The 16,932-nt window shown below is 38.9% G+C and overlaps 1 protein-coding gene across 5 annotated transcripts in view; it reads right to left on the minus strand.

Moving 5' to 3' along the window:
• The window catches only part of PIEZO2 (piezo type mechanosensitive ion channel component 2), a 322,106-nt gene that overhangs the window by 96,036 nt on the left and 209,138 nt on the right, over positions 1–16,932 (minus strand). For 3 of the 5 annotated variants that reach the window (XM_054817484.1, XM_054817479.1, XM_054817482.1), the window contains exon 8: positions 5,071–5,233. In XM_054817484.1, coding sequence (XP_054673459.1) covers positions 5,071–5,233 — 163 coding nt within the window. Of the gene's footprint in view, positions 1–5,064; positions 5,234–16,932 lie in introns of all 5 variants that reach the window. The other 2 variants (XM_054817480.1, XM_054817483.1) reach the window with 1 other exon arrangement.

Below are 16,932 nucleotides of genomic sequence, written 5' to 3' on the forward strand. Positions count from 1 at the left end.
CTAAATTGCAGAGGATTGCTAATGTCTTAACTCCATCTTAATTCCATGGCTAGCAGGGGTACCGGGCCTCTCAAATAGACTGAACATACACGTTATCATAGCACAGTGACAAGTGGGAGACCTGGGTACGTGTACATAAACCATGCTAGGTTACAGCTCCTCTGCGGGCTCCTCCAGACCTCTTCCTGCACCATCCCTCTTCCTCCTGCAAACTTGAACTTCCCAGCTGAGCTGCCACAAAGCAGCAAAACCATGCTGTTCATACTGGTGAGAGAGGGAAGCTCAAACATGTGCTGCTAAAGGGAGGAAGGGGATGCTCTGGAGCCAGTGGACTGGTGAAAGCTGTGAGCATCTCCAGCACAGTCCTGCTCAGCCGGAGTCACCGGTCCCAGGGTACCATCAGGGAGAAGCTGCCCCTACTGAGGTTACTCTGCTCTCTGCCTTTGCCCAATTTGTCATTTTGAACCTTAGACCTTGACCCTGCTTTTTATTTTCTGTTTGCCCTCTCTACTTCCTTAGTTGTCCCTTTTCTCCTCTCTTCCTAAGACTTCATGTGATGTTTAGATTTTTGGCTCTGATGGAAATAATAAGTATTCAAAATTTCAGAGGAAGGTATGCAAGAATATAAAGTGATTATTATGGAATAACAATAGCAGTGGCTATTCTGCTCTACCATCCATTAATGCCTGGATGTTTATCTCAAAATTAGTAGGAATGGTGAGTAGGAAAGGTAGACCTACATATGCTTCAAAGCACTGCTTTAAAAAACCTGTTTTCCTATGCAAAAAAGTGCTGTAGTACTAAATCCATACTCATGTGATTCTAATAAGAAATGAAAAGTGCTCGAGTCAGATTCTACATTGCTCACTAAAGCTCAAAAAACTTTGAATTACCAAATTCAAAGAATTAACCAAAACTACTTCTTCTCATTACAACCTCCACTAGTATCAGCTGCTTAGAGTACTGAGCCAAATCCTCATTCGTACAGCTGTAAGGTCTTGCTTTATAAACCCGTCCCTATTCAGCAAAGTACGCAAGCGCTTGTGTAACCTGGACCCTGGGACAAGGTCTTACTGACTTCAGTAGGACTTCAGTGGAGGTTCAGGAACTTTGCTGAGCTGCAGCCAAAATATAGAGTACACACCAGCTTAAGTAGCATTATTCTGAAATTACCCTGTTATTAACTACAAAATAATTGGTCAAGTCAACTAATTGTCATATTTTATTTCAACCTGAACAGTCTGTTTGTAAGGACTTAAGCTTTTTCTCTTACCTGTTTTGTCCTTTCTACTTAGCAGATACTTGTATTTCTGCTTCAAATGAAGTCTTACTAAGTTGACTTTTGGTTTACAACAGAAATATCCATCTGCCCTGGTACTTGCTGTTTTACTTAAACTCTATCTATTGCCAACAGAGAGATACCTCATGGTGTAAAAGCTAGTTTTTGTCTGAACTTTGTCTGCCTTTCAAAGGCAGGGTCCAAATTAGGCTTTTAATGGGAACTAGCTGGTGGTAAATGTTCTCATTACTTATGCAAAATCAGCTGATGCAATAGAATAAGAATAAATCAGAATGCTGAGACGAGGTCTGCAAAGCTACCCATGGGAACAGGACATCCAAACATCCTAGCTGGTTTTGAAACTCTCCCCATTCCAATCCTAACAGTAAGGTCCTATTTTTTAAATCTTGACTTAGATAAACAATGGTTATTAATTTAGTTTTACTTCTCAGAGGCAATGGTAGCACATTTCACATACAATTGTGTATTTATATTTGATTGTAAAAGGGCATTCCTAGCCAAACTGTAATATGAAATAAACTGATTCTGTGCTTAAAACACTTGTCACTGCCATTTGAAACTTTAATATAAATGTGGACTGTAATGAACTGTTTATCAACAACATTTAGTTTGGCACCAGGGTGACCAAAACAATACCAAAAGACCTAAGATGTAGACAATGTCTTTAGTAGCATATTTTTAGCCTAAGTGACTATAGGGAAGGGTGGGAAATCTTGTTTTCTCTTTCTCAGAAGAGGAAGAAAAGTCAGAAAACACCATACTAGTCGTATGATTACTACTTGTGAGAGTGCTTCGACTTGTCTAATTCTTCCAGTTCTTCCATTACCTGAGCAACTCTCAAATGCCTCTTAATTCAAACAATTCTAAAAATTCTATAAAAGGACTTTACATTAAATTGCTGTAACTCTCTTGCCTTCTGTACTATTCCTTACCATTCACTGGACAGAATGAATGGGCCCTATTCATATATTCAGTACTAGCAGTTACAACTATGAGCTGAAATCTCCGGAGGCAGATTGCCTTTTCGTATTTGCAGAGGTAGAATTTCATAAGACTCAATGTTAGAACAAATCAGGATCCAAAATAGAGTGCATAAGAAAAGCAGAACTTCCACTGACAGCCAAGGGCGTTTTGCATGAGTAAGATCCATACCTAATCCCACGCAGAGACCATATGCTGAAATCTCATACATGCTGTACTTTGACAGACTGTGGCACACACACACAAAACTTCACCCTGAAACTCAAGATTTGAAGTGGGCATTGTTCTTGTAAAATTGTTCATCAGCTGCAGTATTCAGACACCGTCTCAAGAGTATCTGTCTCAGAGAGAACTCCTGCTGCAATCCAGCAGGAGTTTTGTCCACAGGAGGACCCCAAGATGCAATTCACACAAGAAAGAAAAACCACCAGGTTTACATGTCTCAGTTTTTAGAATCTACTATGCCAGCATTATGTTTAGCTTATGTACATCTTTTTAGACTGAATAAGTATTTCCTTATGCATAATCTGTCATACACATTTTGTTCAAAACAGGTTTTGTTCAAGAGATTCTTTTGAATAAAATTTCTAAGATGAGCCACTTCTTACTGCACATGACAGCAGAATGCCGAGAACAACTGCTTTACACTAACCAGCACATGGCATATTGCCTTTGCCATCCATCCAACTATAGGTAGGTTAGTAGTGTGATTCTAAATACAGTGTAACTTTGAAATCACTGGGGCTTGCAAAAGCAACTTAAGTTTCATAATGAATCAAATGCACCACAAATTCACAAGTCAAAAAACATTTCAGTGAAACTTGGAATACATTTCTGGATTTAAATAATTGAGAACGGAGTCTACTAGGAGAAAGCTAGTAAGAGAAAGATTAATTCCTCATCTATGGCCCGACTAAAGGAAAAACAAAATGCACATAAACAAAAAAAGGCCATGAGGAGAAAGTGTGTAAAATGTAGTAAATGCTGCAAATCTCAGCATCTCTTTCTAATGACAAATTCTGTTCAAAGACAAGCATTAATGCATGGGTATCATTTTCTTTACAATGTTCTCTGTTTTATGTGTCCATTTATCTCTGGAGGGAAGCATCATTCCCCTGGCATCTGAAGTTCCCATGGGAGTGCCAAGACTTTGTATTGCCTCTCATGTAGCCATGGATTTGAGAGACATCAACCTTTCTTAAATTAATCTCTTTTAATATTTACTTGCTCTAGCTCAATTGCTTAGAAAGCATCTCTAATTTGACTTTTTCCCAGTTCTCAGAGATTGATTTTAGTGTCTTATAGGAATATCCAGCTCAGACAACACAAGTAGTCTAAAAGAAAGAGGTGCAGGCACGTCCACTACAGTTCCTCTCTAGTCCCTGGAGGAACTTGCCGGATTCACTCTATCCTGAGACAGACTTCTCAGAAGACCCACTTCTTTCCACCGAAAAAGCACAGCAACTAACATAGACACAGCACCAAACTTAAAGGTGGTGGAAGTTGGGTGAAAACAACCCAGGTACTGTAAATGAATTCCCGGAGATGCTGAGATCAGACAGCTCCCACTAACTGCATTTCACATGTGGTTACTCTGTGAGTAGTTCTCATGATTTTACTATGCAATTTGTGAGATGTGAAGTTTTAGTTACAGCCCCAATGCTAAAATCATATTATTATTTGGAAATCTCAGTTTTCACTTAAGGAAAGAAAAAAGGCAAGTTTCCAGTTGCTGCAGCTGCAGAAAGAAGTAATAGGAAAAAAGCCCTAAAAGAACCCAATGCCAGAGGGCACTGGACCACAATCTTTTAAAACCTTGTGACTTTAGAAAAGCCAGTCTTAAGATTTCTGGAAACTTTAGATACAATTTTTTAATAAATTAAGCTGACAGTTCTGGCATCATTCACCTTTTATTATGAAGCCAAATATATGTAAACCCCAAATATAAGAAATCTAAATTCAGAGGTGATGTATTTTGTCTGCCTTTCTTAAATGTTGAACTGTTACATTATCCATTATATGAAGAAACATCCTTAAAATAGGAAAACCTTCAACATTTTTACTTGCTACTACCAGCTCCACTAATGCACAGCTCAGTCATGAGTATTTTCATTGTGGCTTACATCACTGCTAAACCTGAACTCTAAACCTCATGTCAAGCCTCAGATGATCAAGAGATTAAAATAAATAATGCTTGGGATCATCCTCTTTCTACTTCCAGTTTCCAAGCTTTTAAGATACCTTTGGGTTCCTATATTCCCTTTCTCCTCTAAAACTGGAAGAAGTAAAAATTTACTTTTTGTCTCCTTTTTCTCTTGCTCTTAAACGAAAGCTGGGATTTTCACTCAGGTGCACAGATTCAGTAGGAAAGGTTTTAAGAAAATTTTTCTCTATGATAAAAGAGCAAATCTCTGTCTTGTCTCACGGTATCCTGTGCCAGCCTGTATCCTACTTCAGTCCTGCTATACAAGCCCTGGGTGTTTGCCTTCTATTCGACAGCACCTACACTACGTCATATCGATACTGGCTTTCCAAATCAGAGTAAGTGTCAATGCTCTGCCATCGTAGTCCCTACATAAACAGTCCTGCTGACTTTAAGAAGAATATCCGTGTAACTGCTGAAGATCAGACTCTTGAAGACATCAAAAAGACCGAATTCAAGGTACCACCTTGCACTTCCTGTCTTTTTCCCTTAACTTTCTTGAACGTTTGCACCTCTGCTAGCAAGTATCTGCATTGGACAGACTCATAGTCATTAGTGCTAAAAAAGAGAAGGAAGTTACCCTTACAATGGGCTCTTGTAGCCAAAGACGGATAAGAGTTGCGAGGGTGTAGTACATGACCAGCAGTAAGATTGGATTAGCATGGTGATACCAATGTAACTCTTGATTTTTGATGATCATCCAAGTGCTTGAGCAGTTTGTCTGAGTAAGAGAAGTTACACCGAACAATCTGTGGATATAAAAAAACAACAGAGTTAGAGAATAAACACTAAATCTTACAATATTTAAATTTTTTTCAGTAATTTTTGCTTACCCATAATACCAATTGCTCTGTTCAAAACCAGTATTTACCATCTTATCTAAAATGCAGTGAATATTTTCATTTCACAATATTTAGTGAAAAGGAATGAGTTTTGCACTTGATTTTCAACATAAAAAATGTTGAAATATATAATCATATAATATGATTATATCTACCATGTCCAATGTGAAAACTTTAAATGACCTGCACCCTGCAGGTCCAGAGCTACAGAAAAAGGGGAGAGAGAATGCAAAGCCATTTGGCAAATCACAGCAACATGACATTTCAGAGTGATTTAGTAAACTGACATACAACACCATTCGACTTACTCTGCCAGGACAGAGCTGTAAAGTACACCTCCTCAGCACATTGAACAGCTTACTGATTTTTTTTTTTTTAAAAGCTAACACTATTAATAACTTGCTATCTAATTATGCAAATACTTATAAATATACAGAGCTCCACTGAATTCACAGCTATTGTGAACAGAAAAGGAAAACACTCAGGAAGGCAATTGTTCTGGATGATCAAATCATTATGGAAAAAAAGAAGAAGAAAAATTAATTCCATAATTAGTATTAATGTAGTTGCAGTATTAATATAAATGCTATGAGATATTTCGCTATTTCTGGAAAAAACAGGATCTCACAATATTTCTATCAAGTAAGAAACTTTGGAAAAACGCCTAAGAATAAAAAAAAATCCCCAACATTTTAAATTTAAGATTGAGATGTTAGATGCTTTGAGATGTGTTAGATGGTGAAACAAAGCTAGCAGGAAGCCAAAATTAGTCTGGTTCTTTCAGCACAAAATACTTTGCAGAGTTCCAAAGACAGTACATAGACTTAACAGTAGCATATGCCAGCATTTATTATAAACAGCTCTGGTTTATTGATAAAGCTTTGTCTTCCACAATCTGTATGAAAGTTTTCAGTTTTCACATGAAATAGATTTGATTCTGAGTGGTTTAGGGAGAACTATTTCTTGACAGAAAAAAAACCCCAAACTATCATTACTCTGGAAGAGTAAACCAAATACATTTAAAAAAATAATTTTCTGATGGGGGATTTCATCGTAAATAGTAACTGTCTAAAAGATTACTTCTTCCTTTTACCTAGTAAGATCCAACATGAAAAGGTGAATGAATACAAAGAATGACATTCAGCAGAAATGTACTGTCTGAAATCTGCCCTTTGGATGCTATAGAGTGAAAAGAATACAAAAAAGGAGAGGTTATACCTGTGCATTCACGGGAGTTTGTGACATGGGTATAATACCATTAACTGCCAGAACTAGACCTCTATAGCATTTTATTAAACAATTTATCAGCACTCACTTCTTGCTCTGATTGTCAACATGAGCCAAAGGCTACAAACTTTAAGACTTCTCAGAGCTTTTGGGTGGATCCAATGTTGGGGGGGGGGGGGGGAAGAGAAAGATTCTGCATACAAAAAAATAGTTGTAACTTAAAGGAGCTGACAAAGCTGTGTTTGGAGTTGACCCAGACTCAAACTTCCGCAGCATCTGAGCACATTTGGGGCTGGTGTTACAGTTTGGCTCCATCTGACAAATTCATGTTGGATTGTATTCTGTTCATATTTCTATCAGCGTAGGGGAACACCTCGTTTTGTCTGTTTTCCTCTCTGCCAACTGACTTATAATTTTTGCCCATCGATGATCAGGGTATTAGTTTCATCTTCTACCTCTGTTTCACAGCACATCCCTCCATCTTTGGTCCATTTTAAGCTTTTCTATGTAAGCACAGTACCAATCACTCTATTTCTGTTTCACAAACATATCAGAATCAGAGTGAAATCCAATTTTTACTGAAGTCAGAAGTCTTTCCATTGACAGTGAATGATGAATATTTCCTATAGAAATGAGGGAAAGACCAGCTTCTGAAAGTCCTTGGACCCTTCTGCCAAGCAGACATGACCTTCATATCACATATTCCATTCCTATAGCACATAGCATTATGTACCATAACTATAAAGTCTTAAAAACTTGTGGTTTACTTTCATCTCCACTGAACATTCCACATAATCCTACCAGTTAGGAAATTTTAATTATGTTTCAGTTAAATGCTCATTCTCTTAGTTTCATTTGCTAGCTTCAAATTATTCATACATTATACTATTGGACTTAACTCTGCTCCCTCCTGGTCTGGCATTCGCCAAATACACCTAAGTTACAATGCACCTCTTCCCTCTTAGTTGCCACCTGACCAGTCATGTATGTATTTAACCCGTTCCACTTTGTATCATAAATCATTAATCTAGAGGAACCGCTTGTCACTTCTGAATTCTCTTTGGTTTTTGAGACTTGTTAGTCACAAAGGTACTCAACACAACATTCCCCATCTATCAAATTCAAAATGCACTGACATCTTGGGAATGCTCATTCTGTCTGTCCTGGCCTCCAATAAGGCTACAAGTTGCTACTCATTCAATATTTATGCCTCATCATTATCTTCAATGATGAGAACTGCTGCTGTGGAACATTTTTCAGCAACATAGGGACATCTTCTCTTATTCAAACCTTTTAAATACATGGGAATGACTGTCATAAACATACAAATGTTTACAGTAAGCAACATATCTTCGGGCATTATTAAGTTCTGCATCCCTCAAGATGTCATTACATCCAGTATTGATCACAATCATCTGTGTTTGTGCCCAGGTCTCATCCTGGTGTGACACTGTCTTAGTCAACATACATGTATACCATCAGTAAAGTCAGAGTGAGTCCTAAGTAAGGGTAACCAGATGCCAAACAAGACAAGCGTATGCCTGTCTGGATACGGAAAACACGTAAGACAAATACTGAGTGACCATTTACTATTGAAATACTTTGCTCTTCAAAAGACCACATGTAACATCAAAAACAACTGGAGATTTACAGGATGTAATAATCTTTCTATTCTTGCAAAGAAGCAAAAAAATCTGTTTTTCAAAATCCTCATCAGTATTCTGAAAAATACACTTTATTTAAAAAAAAAATAGTAGAAAAAATTCGGAAAATTTTAGAAATTATAAAAGGCCAAGAGGAACTTGAATGTCTGACTGAGGAATGCTCTGAAATAACATCGTGAAAAACAGTTCTTAAAATAAAGGTGATATTGTTTTGTCCACTTCCTATTCTATAAGCTTGTTTTCCCAGCAAAGCTTCCTACTGAATCTGTGAATCATCCTTCTGGCAGATGCACTTTTATCTTTTTTGACTCCCTAACAAAATTGTAAGCTGTGACCATAAAAAAAACCCCACTTTTTATATCAATCTACCATTAAAAAACAGAAAAGCAATTCAATTTTAAGTGAAAACAGAAAACCAAGTTCCTTTTGCACCCAGAGATATTTGACCTAAGGAGCTGCTGAAGTACCACATTTTATTACTGCATTATGTACATTGCTATAAACTTCTCCAGCATGCATTATTTAATTATTATATTAATTAGAGTATAAGAATTGGTGTTAGTGATTAGTCATGGTATTAAATATGAACAAAATTGGATACATAAACAAAAAATGTAAATATATGTCTCATATACGGAATTATCAAACACAGTAATTACAGCTCTGTTAAGTCTGTGACTTTTGCGTCCATTAGAAATGATCTGGAACATTTTTCTTTGTAAAAATACATTTGTCAGTTCAGATCCTGCGTGTACTGATGTTTCAGGAGTTGATTTCAGACCAGGATTTGCCTCATAATTTCCAAGGCCAGGAAGGGAAGTAATAATTCTGACTTCCTGCACAATGCAGGACACGCAATAATTCTTGTATTGAACAAATAACTTGTAGTTGAATTACAGTTTATAGTTTAGAAAGGCATCCAATCTTGATTTCAAATGATAGCAAATCTTCTACTGCCTTATTATTTTCTACCACATTTAGTTTCTATAATAGTTTTGTCTAGGTAAGATTTCCAGTTGCTGCATCTTCCTACAACTCTGTGTACTACTTTACATACTACTTTTCACTACACAACAGAGCAGGAATAATTTTCCTTTATCTTCTCTGAGCTTCACAATTTATAGCAACCTCATCCAATGTACCAGAAAAAGCACCTACAGTCTACCTCCCCCACACTGCTTTCCCCTCTTTGTACAGCCTAGGGGTCACACATGGACACCACACAAAAATTTTAGAATAGAAGCCTACATTTACATGTTTATACAAATACATTTGGGCTTCTTTGGACAGTTTAACATCAGTTAGGAAATAGGTGAAAACTGGTTTATTGCTACAGTATTAGACCTGCAATTTCCAAACTGGTTGGTGTAAAATCTTGACGCATTAATACACAAAACCAAGGAACAAGTAATTCAAGGACAATTAAGCTTCCTTTTTTCCCCCCTCCCAAGTAATACCTGCTACCTTGTCTTTCTAAGGAACTGTTTCATCACTGGGAGAGGTTGCCCAGAGAAGTTGTGGATGATGCCCCCTCCCTGGAAGTGTTCAAGGCCAGGTTGGATGGGGCTTTGGGCAACCTTTGGGTCTAGTGGAGGGTGTCCCTGCCCATGGCAGGGGGGTTGGAACTAGATGGTCTTTGAGGTCCCTTCTAACCCAAACCGTTCTATGATTCTATGATCTCTTTTTGTCTTCCCAGCATCTAATGAACACGCTGGCCAGTTCCAAAAAAACATCACCAGAGGAGCATGAGATAAAAATGGCACAAAATTCCTCTGAGCTACCTTAAAATATCTGACTGGTAAGAGAAGGAAATGGAGATGGAGATGGAGACGGAGACGGAGATGGAGGTGCAGGTGCAGGTGGAGGTGGAGGTGGAGGTAGAGATGGAAAGAGAAGAAAAGAGTCCTACTATATGATAGGCTTTGGAGGCAGAGAGAAATCCTGAATTCATGACTAGCAAAGTAATGACCACAAGTAGCTGGAGATTTAGAAAATGCAAATGAAGTGCAAGTGATCTTAAGATCTTAGGATTTTTCTTTAACTTGTCTGAAGGAACTTGGGATGAGACTGTTGAAATTCTGAGTGAGTTTGAGAGCCATTTCATTTGTTTAGATTGGGGACAAAAATTACATAAATAACATCACTATAGTGACAGAAGCAATTGCCTTGCATACAGGACTTATGAATATGCATCAAAATACATTAATATAACAAAAATATTCATGTTCTCTGCAGAGAGCCTCCAAGGTAATAACTTACAATGTTTTATATACTCACTTCTGACTCACTAAGCAGAACCAAAAGACATACAACAGCTTTTCTCATGAGTCTGGCCTAACTCCTGACAATGTGCAAACCACACATAAAAAATTCATTCAGTGCTTTCGATCAAAGAGGACATGAAGTGATTCACAGTGGCAGGAAAATGTCTCTTATCATGTCCTATTGATTACACTTCCTCTGAAGGGTCTGAAAGTGCAATGGGCTCAATCTCGCCAGAAGTTGCTCAGCCTCACTGGACTAATTACCAATGCTCATGAGTTTGCATGCGGCTGTGTTTTATTCTCATGTATTATAGCCAGGTATCAATGTGTGGTAACTGAAATTGTCTGGGTTTGCTTCATCGGCAAACATATAAAAGCTTAAAACTGCATGCAGATTTGTCAAACGTTTTCCTAAACACCACTTATTACAAATCATTCTGGTCAGAGATATAAGACTATGCCAATAAAAAACCTGCATATATTAATACCATGACATAGATTTAAATGCTCCCCATTCATAAAAAGTAAGGAAAAGAAACAGAATTTACTAAGAAATAGAAAAAGACTGGAGATAAGAAAGAAAGGAAGCAAGAATTCTAATACACTCAATTTTCTGGTTTATATTCTTAAACATTCTTTTTCAAAGTGATAAAGCCAAAAACCAGAGTGAAACCAGCTAACTGAGGGGGAAAGGGAAGAAAGGAAATCTCTACAGCTATTCCATGCAATGCTACATCATTTGTTGGAAGCCAGAAGCTACTGTTCCATAAGATGTAAAGGCAGGATGTTTGAAAACCCAGACCAAATGTGACCGTGCTATCTTTTATCACGGGAAGCGATAACGATGTGCATCCTTACTGAAAATTGTCTATTTGGATTAATTAGAAATAAACACATCCATAGCAGGAAGAACAATCTGGAGATTTTAGCCACAACTGTAATGTGCGTTGTAATGCTCATCTCTTTTTAAAGACAGCCAAGCCGATTTCTTTACAGTTACTAAATGCAGTTTTAGAGGTTGGGGGGTGTTTAGGTGGCACTGACTTGGAAATGGAAGATGTCATATTGTAGCAGTACTACACCACTGATTTTAATGGGTAATTACAACACTGAGAAAACTTGCAAGTTGGGTCTCACCTCCACAGTTTTGACAAAGGGCCCCTTTGACAAAGGGCAACAGAAAGGTATGGAGATCTGCCAGTAAGGAAAAGTAATCCTGGTTTTTAACTTTCTCACACATAGCTGCTACCTCGAGTATGTATACTGCACCATGAGTTATGTATACTGCAATATAAGATCTGTATTGTACCATAACATAAAATCAAGATGGACTTTGGGAATGGAGAACTCAAAATAAACTATGGTTTTAATAGTGTATTTAGAACACTAACACAGACAGGGTTTTGTCGAAAATTATCATATCATCACAGATGATACTTTATAATTTCCAAGACTTTTTTACAGCTATTTCAAGTCTTCTTCATCCAAATATTCCTGTTATTGCATGTAATATTTGCTCTTTATCCACAATAAGGTGGATGTACATTACAAATACTGATTTAAGCAGGAAAGATTATTTCACAGGACTTGCTTCCTGTTTCAGGAAAAGATTTACCATAGACTAATAAAATAAAATAAAACGATGATGCAAGTCTGTAACTCTTTGACATGGTAGCAGACTGGAAATTAAATCCAGAACAGGGCAATGAAGATTACAGTTTCAAGCTCCCTTCAGGAGCTGCATTTCCTGATTTAGTATTTACGATTACAGGAATTTTTTGCTGGGGCCAGTACCTATTGCATGGTTATTCACATCAAAGACTGTGCTGGGTTGGATTTGGGGGATCCATCATCGTAGAACTTCTGAATTTCTGTTGTATTTTATGAACTGTCTGAATCTGTATGTCACCTGGATATCTTCTGTTGCATACTTATTTCACTCTCCTAACACAGAAGGAGAAGGGGAGTGGTGACTGCATGTCTGTGGTAGGAGAATGGACTATCAAGCCTGACTGACATTTGAATAGATGAGCCCTGAAATGGAGATGCTAAAAGTGGCCAAACAAGAGAAGAAAAGAAAAGGGAAGAAGAAAGAAGAAAGAAGAAAGAAGAAAGAAGAAAGAAAGAAGAAAGAAGAAAGAAGAAGAAAGAAGAAAGAAGAAGAAAGAAGAAAGAAGAAAGAAAGAAGGAAGAAGAAAGAAGGAAGAAGAAAGAAGGAAGAAGAAAGAAGGAAGAAGAAAGAAGGAAGAAGAAAGAAGGAAGAAGAAGAGAGCAGAAGAAGAGAGCAGAAAAAGGAGCAACAGTTTATTTACAAACAGAGAAATTTAATAACAATAAAGCCCCAGAAACTGGAAAACAATGTAGCCTGTTTTGGGGAGTGGTGGTGGTAGAAATCTTTTTCTGGAGGAAAGAGGGCTGACATATAGGGAGAAAAGGCAAAACTTCATGTTTCACAGGCCAAGTTCCTAAGATTAAGACTCATGAAGACTACTTGAAATACTGAAAGGTCTGTGTCCCAAACTCTAAGCACTGCTTAAAGAGTGAATCTTTTTTCAAACATTGACTTAAAGGAGGTACATACTCTTGTTGAATTGTAAAATGTCCTGGGGAAAAGAGGGGGAAGGATTAGAAAGAAGTGAAAAATAAATTAGCAAACAAAAAATATAGTTTCTACACAGCCCTCCTAAAAGTTAGGAGTCCCCTGTTCATGCAAGCTATTCTGTCGAGTTTTCTGTACTTGGATGGCAGAGCTACACACAAGTTATGATCCGTAAAATTATACCTGTAAAGTCTCTTCCAAGGGAAGCCACCCCACTCCCCCCAGTACATCATTTGGCTATATGCCCAAATAAATACATGGTGTTGGAAAGGACTCAGCCAGTCCTGTGATACCTCCAGGCCCATCCTTGACTTCCAGAAGGTTGTTATTCTCTAGGCTACAGACAAATGCTCCAGAGTATGCTGAGCTGAAACAACATTTGTACGGAAATAGCAGAACACAGGGAGGAAAGAGGTGGGAAAGGTGACTGAAGTGCATTAAGCATCCCAAAGAATTAGGGTTAAGATGAGCAGGAGGCACTCAGTTTCACATGGCTTTTTAAGGGACTGTCATGGTTTAACCTCAGCCAGCAACTGAGCCCCACGCAGCCACTTGCTCACTCCCCTCTGGTGGGATGGGGGAGAGAATCGGAAGAGTGAAAGTGAGAAAACTTGTGGGCTGAGATAAAGACAGGTTAATAGGTAAAGCAAAAACCATGTATGCAAGCAAAGCAAAACAAGGAATTCATTCCCCACTCCCTATGGGCAGGCAGGTGTGCAGCCATCCCCAGGAAAGCCGGGCTCCATCACGTTTAAGGGTTACTTGGGAAGACAAACGCCATCACTCCGAACGTCCCCCTCTCACTTCTTCTCCCATCTTTATATGCTGAGCATGATGTCATATGGTATGGGATATCCCTTGGGTCAGTTGGGGTCAGCTGTCCCAGCTGTGTCCCCTCCCAACTCCTTGTGCACCCCCAGCCTCCTCGCTGGTGGGGTGGGGTGAGAAGCAGCAAAGGCCTTGGCTCTGTGTCAGCACTGCTCAGGGATAACCAAAACATCCCTGTGTTATCAACACTGTTTTCAGCACCAATCCAAACCATAGCCCCATACCAGCTCCTATGAAGAAAATTAACTCTACCCCAGCCAAAACAAGCACAGGGAAAGAAAGAATGAACGGGAAAATTGGCATTTGTCTTTCCAAATCACATTATTTCTCAGATTCCAGAGAGAAGGAGCTGATCCTTCATGCCTTCTCCTCAGCTCAGCAATACAATTGTGTAGGGAGATACTGCAGACACAAACCTCAGTCTACAGTTGGGTAAAAGTTATTAAATTTATCCATTTCGGAGTGATACAAGCTTTAAAAAGCATTGCAAGTATTTTTAGTGTGTAAAAGCACTACACTCTGCTTTGCTTCAGACTCAGATAATTCAGAACTGGCTAAGTGGAACTGTGCCATATTAACAATAACACAAAAATTTGATTGTTTGGGTTGAGAAGTATTGTGATAAATTTCAGCTTAACAGTTAATAACTTTTTTGGAAATATCTAAAAGCGTAGACTAAGACTGGAAGTGTTATCCTTCAGAGTGTTGCTATCACAACGCTGTAATACAGGCACATACACAGTGAACATAGGCTTGGTGGGTAAGTAGATCATTCTAACTTTTGTTTTAATGTCATCATATTTCTATAACTCTTTACCAGATGTCTATGTACTTTTTTTTCTACCAAGTCTTGGTTTCCATAGCTTCTATTGGATCAAAGCTTTTCTCGCAATGACAAAACCAGCCCTGGTATATCGCCCACCCTCTTCTGAACATCAGTGACTTTTCTTTTAAAGGAAAACTAATTTCAAATGCACATCTACTGCATGAGAAACCTCATGAAAAAATGAGCAATTTAAAACTTGTGTGCTAATATCATCCATATAAGGAGGACAGAGAGAAATTAGGAGCCATTAATCCAGGAAGCTGTAGAGGAGAAAGGATAGCTTTAAGGGCTCTGAATTATATAAAAGCTTACAAAAACTGTAAACACAACACAAATCTTAATTCAGGGAGAAAAAAACGACCATATAAGCAGCCACAATAAAATCACTTTGCTCTCAAGTGAATTAACAACTTTAAAACAGGATGTTAAGTAGTATCTGCTATATAACCTGTGGGTTTTTTTAAAGTAACCAGATAACGGAATTTTCTCTGAGACTATGTGACTGGAAGCTATTAAGGATTGTACATCCATTAAAAATAACCAAGCTTCAGACATTCGAATACTTCATATATCTGAAATAAAGCAGCTGCCCTGAGGGGAGTTTAAGTCTGAACATGAAGATTTCTGAGACATATACCACATTTCATCCAATAATGGAGCTTTGTACTGACTTTCTATTCCAAAAGCTCGTAATATGCTTTCATTGCCTTAGAGGCAATAATTCCCCACTGTTATCACTAATAGTGGATGTGTGTCTATTAATCCCTTGTTTACTGAGACAAAACCTATCTTCAAAAGACTCTCATGAAGAAGATTTACCCTATCAGTGGGTTTCCCTTCTGGATCCCCAAACTTTTTCATTACCCGTGACACAGCTCAGCTGTGCTCTAAGTTTCTGGTGAGCATTGATATTGATGTTGCCCTTCTCAGCACACCAGCGAACTAGAAAAGCAGTGATTTGCTATAGACTTTGGGGACCTTTGCCACAACTTCCAGAGGTGATCATCTGATGAAAAAGCATGCTGAAGCAGTGACTCCCGCATCTTTTACCAGTTCTTTAATCCCAGACAGCTCAGTGTCTGGCAGAGGGAGGACCACCAGACAGGATAGGAAGAAGAAGGTGAAATGGGGGTAAAGCTGCTGAAGAAATTGCTCTAGGGTCCCTGCCTGATACCGTAGCTATACTGTCTCCTTCAGCATGATCCTTCCTCAGCAGGACCAGCAATGTCACTGCTCTGACAGCAGCAGCCTGGCTTACATGTTAGGTAGAAAGTTAGGTAGATAGTTGCTTGTTCTGTCACTGAAATAAAACTACTGTAAATGGAGCAGGTTGTTTTTTTTTTTTTTTTTAAATCATTTCAGCTGGAGGCAACTCAGGGTGAATGGAGGCTGCAGGAGCAGAGGCAGCGCTGCTGGGATGAGAAGATGGAGAAAGAAAAGCCGCCCCAGCAGAGGAGGCTGGTTGGCACCAGGTGCAGCGGTTTGCCACCCACTCCGTTTCCTCCCGTACACGCATGTTCCCTGAGATTGCACAGGGGAATGAAAAGCTACTCATACTGAACAGCACTGCCCGGGGAAGGACGCTACCAAAATAGTGCCAACAAAATTAAAATTTTTGATTTGCAGTTGCATCTTCTACTCAGAGGTGAAAGTAATGAGAAAACAGGTCCAGATTTCTAAGGAGCCATATGGAAAGCAAGAGAGGGAAAACCAAAGGCGTGTGCTGAAACATCCATGGCCACAAAGGCTTCCCCTTGCCAGAGGGTGAGCTTGGACACCCCAGCACACAGCAGGAGGCACGGCTTAACAACATCTTTCCACGCCAATTAGTAACTGAGGTTATTGTTTTTTCAAAGTGAGTTGGCAGAGCTGCTGAAAGGGCAGGAGCCAACAGTTCCACCTCAGAAAGTCTCACACAGGCAGAGCAGGTGATGTGAAGAGAGGACAGCTTACTCCCCAAACTCAAACAGGTAGGGCAGCCCATGAATGGCCTTCTTGTCCTAAGCTCAGGTGCGGGGAGAAGGATGGATGCGTTTATGCAGCTAGTCCACTGAGTGTAAAGCTTCGGCAGAAATCATTTAGGAAAAGGAGACCATGCTCAACTAACCCTGGTGAGAATCAGCATTTAGCAGGGTGGTGCTACCTGACCAGAACGTGCAAGCGACCCGGTACAACAACTAACCATGCAACTGCCTGCC

Source organism: Grus americana, chromosome 2 (assembly GCF_028858705.1).
Source record: "Grus americana isolate bGruAme1 chromosome 2, bGruAme1.mat, whole genome shotgun sequence".
Classification (NCBI taxonomy): Eukaryota; Metazoa; Chordata; class Aves; order Gruiformes; family Gruidae; genus Grus; species Grus americana.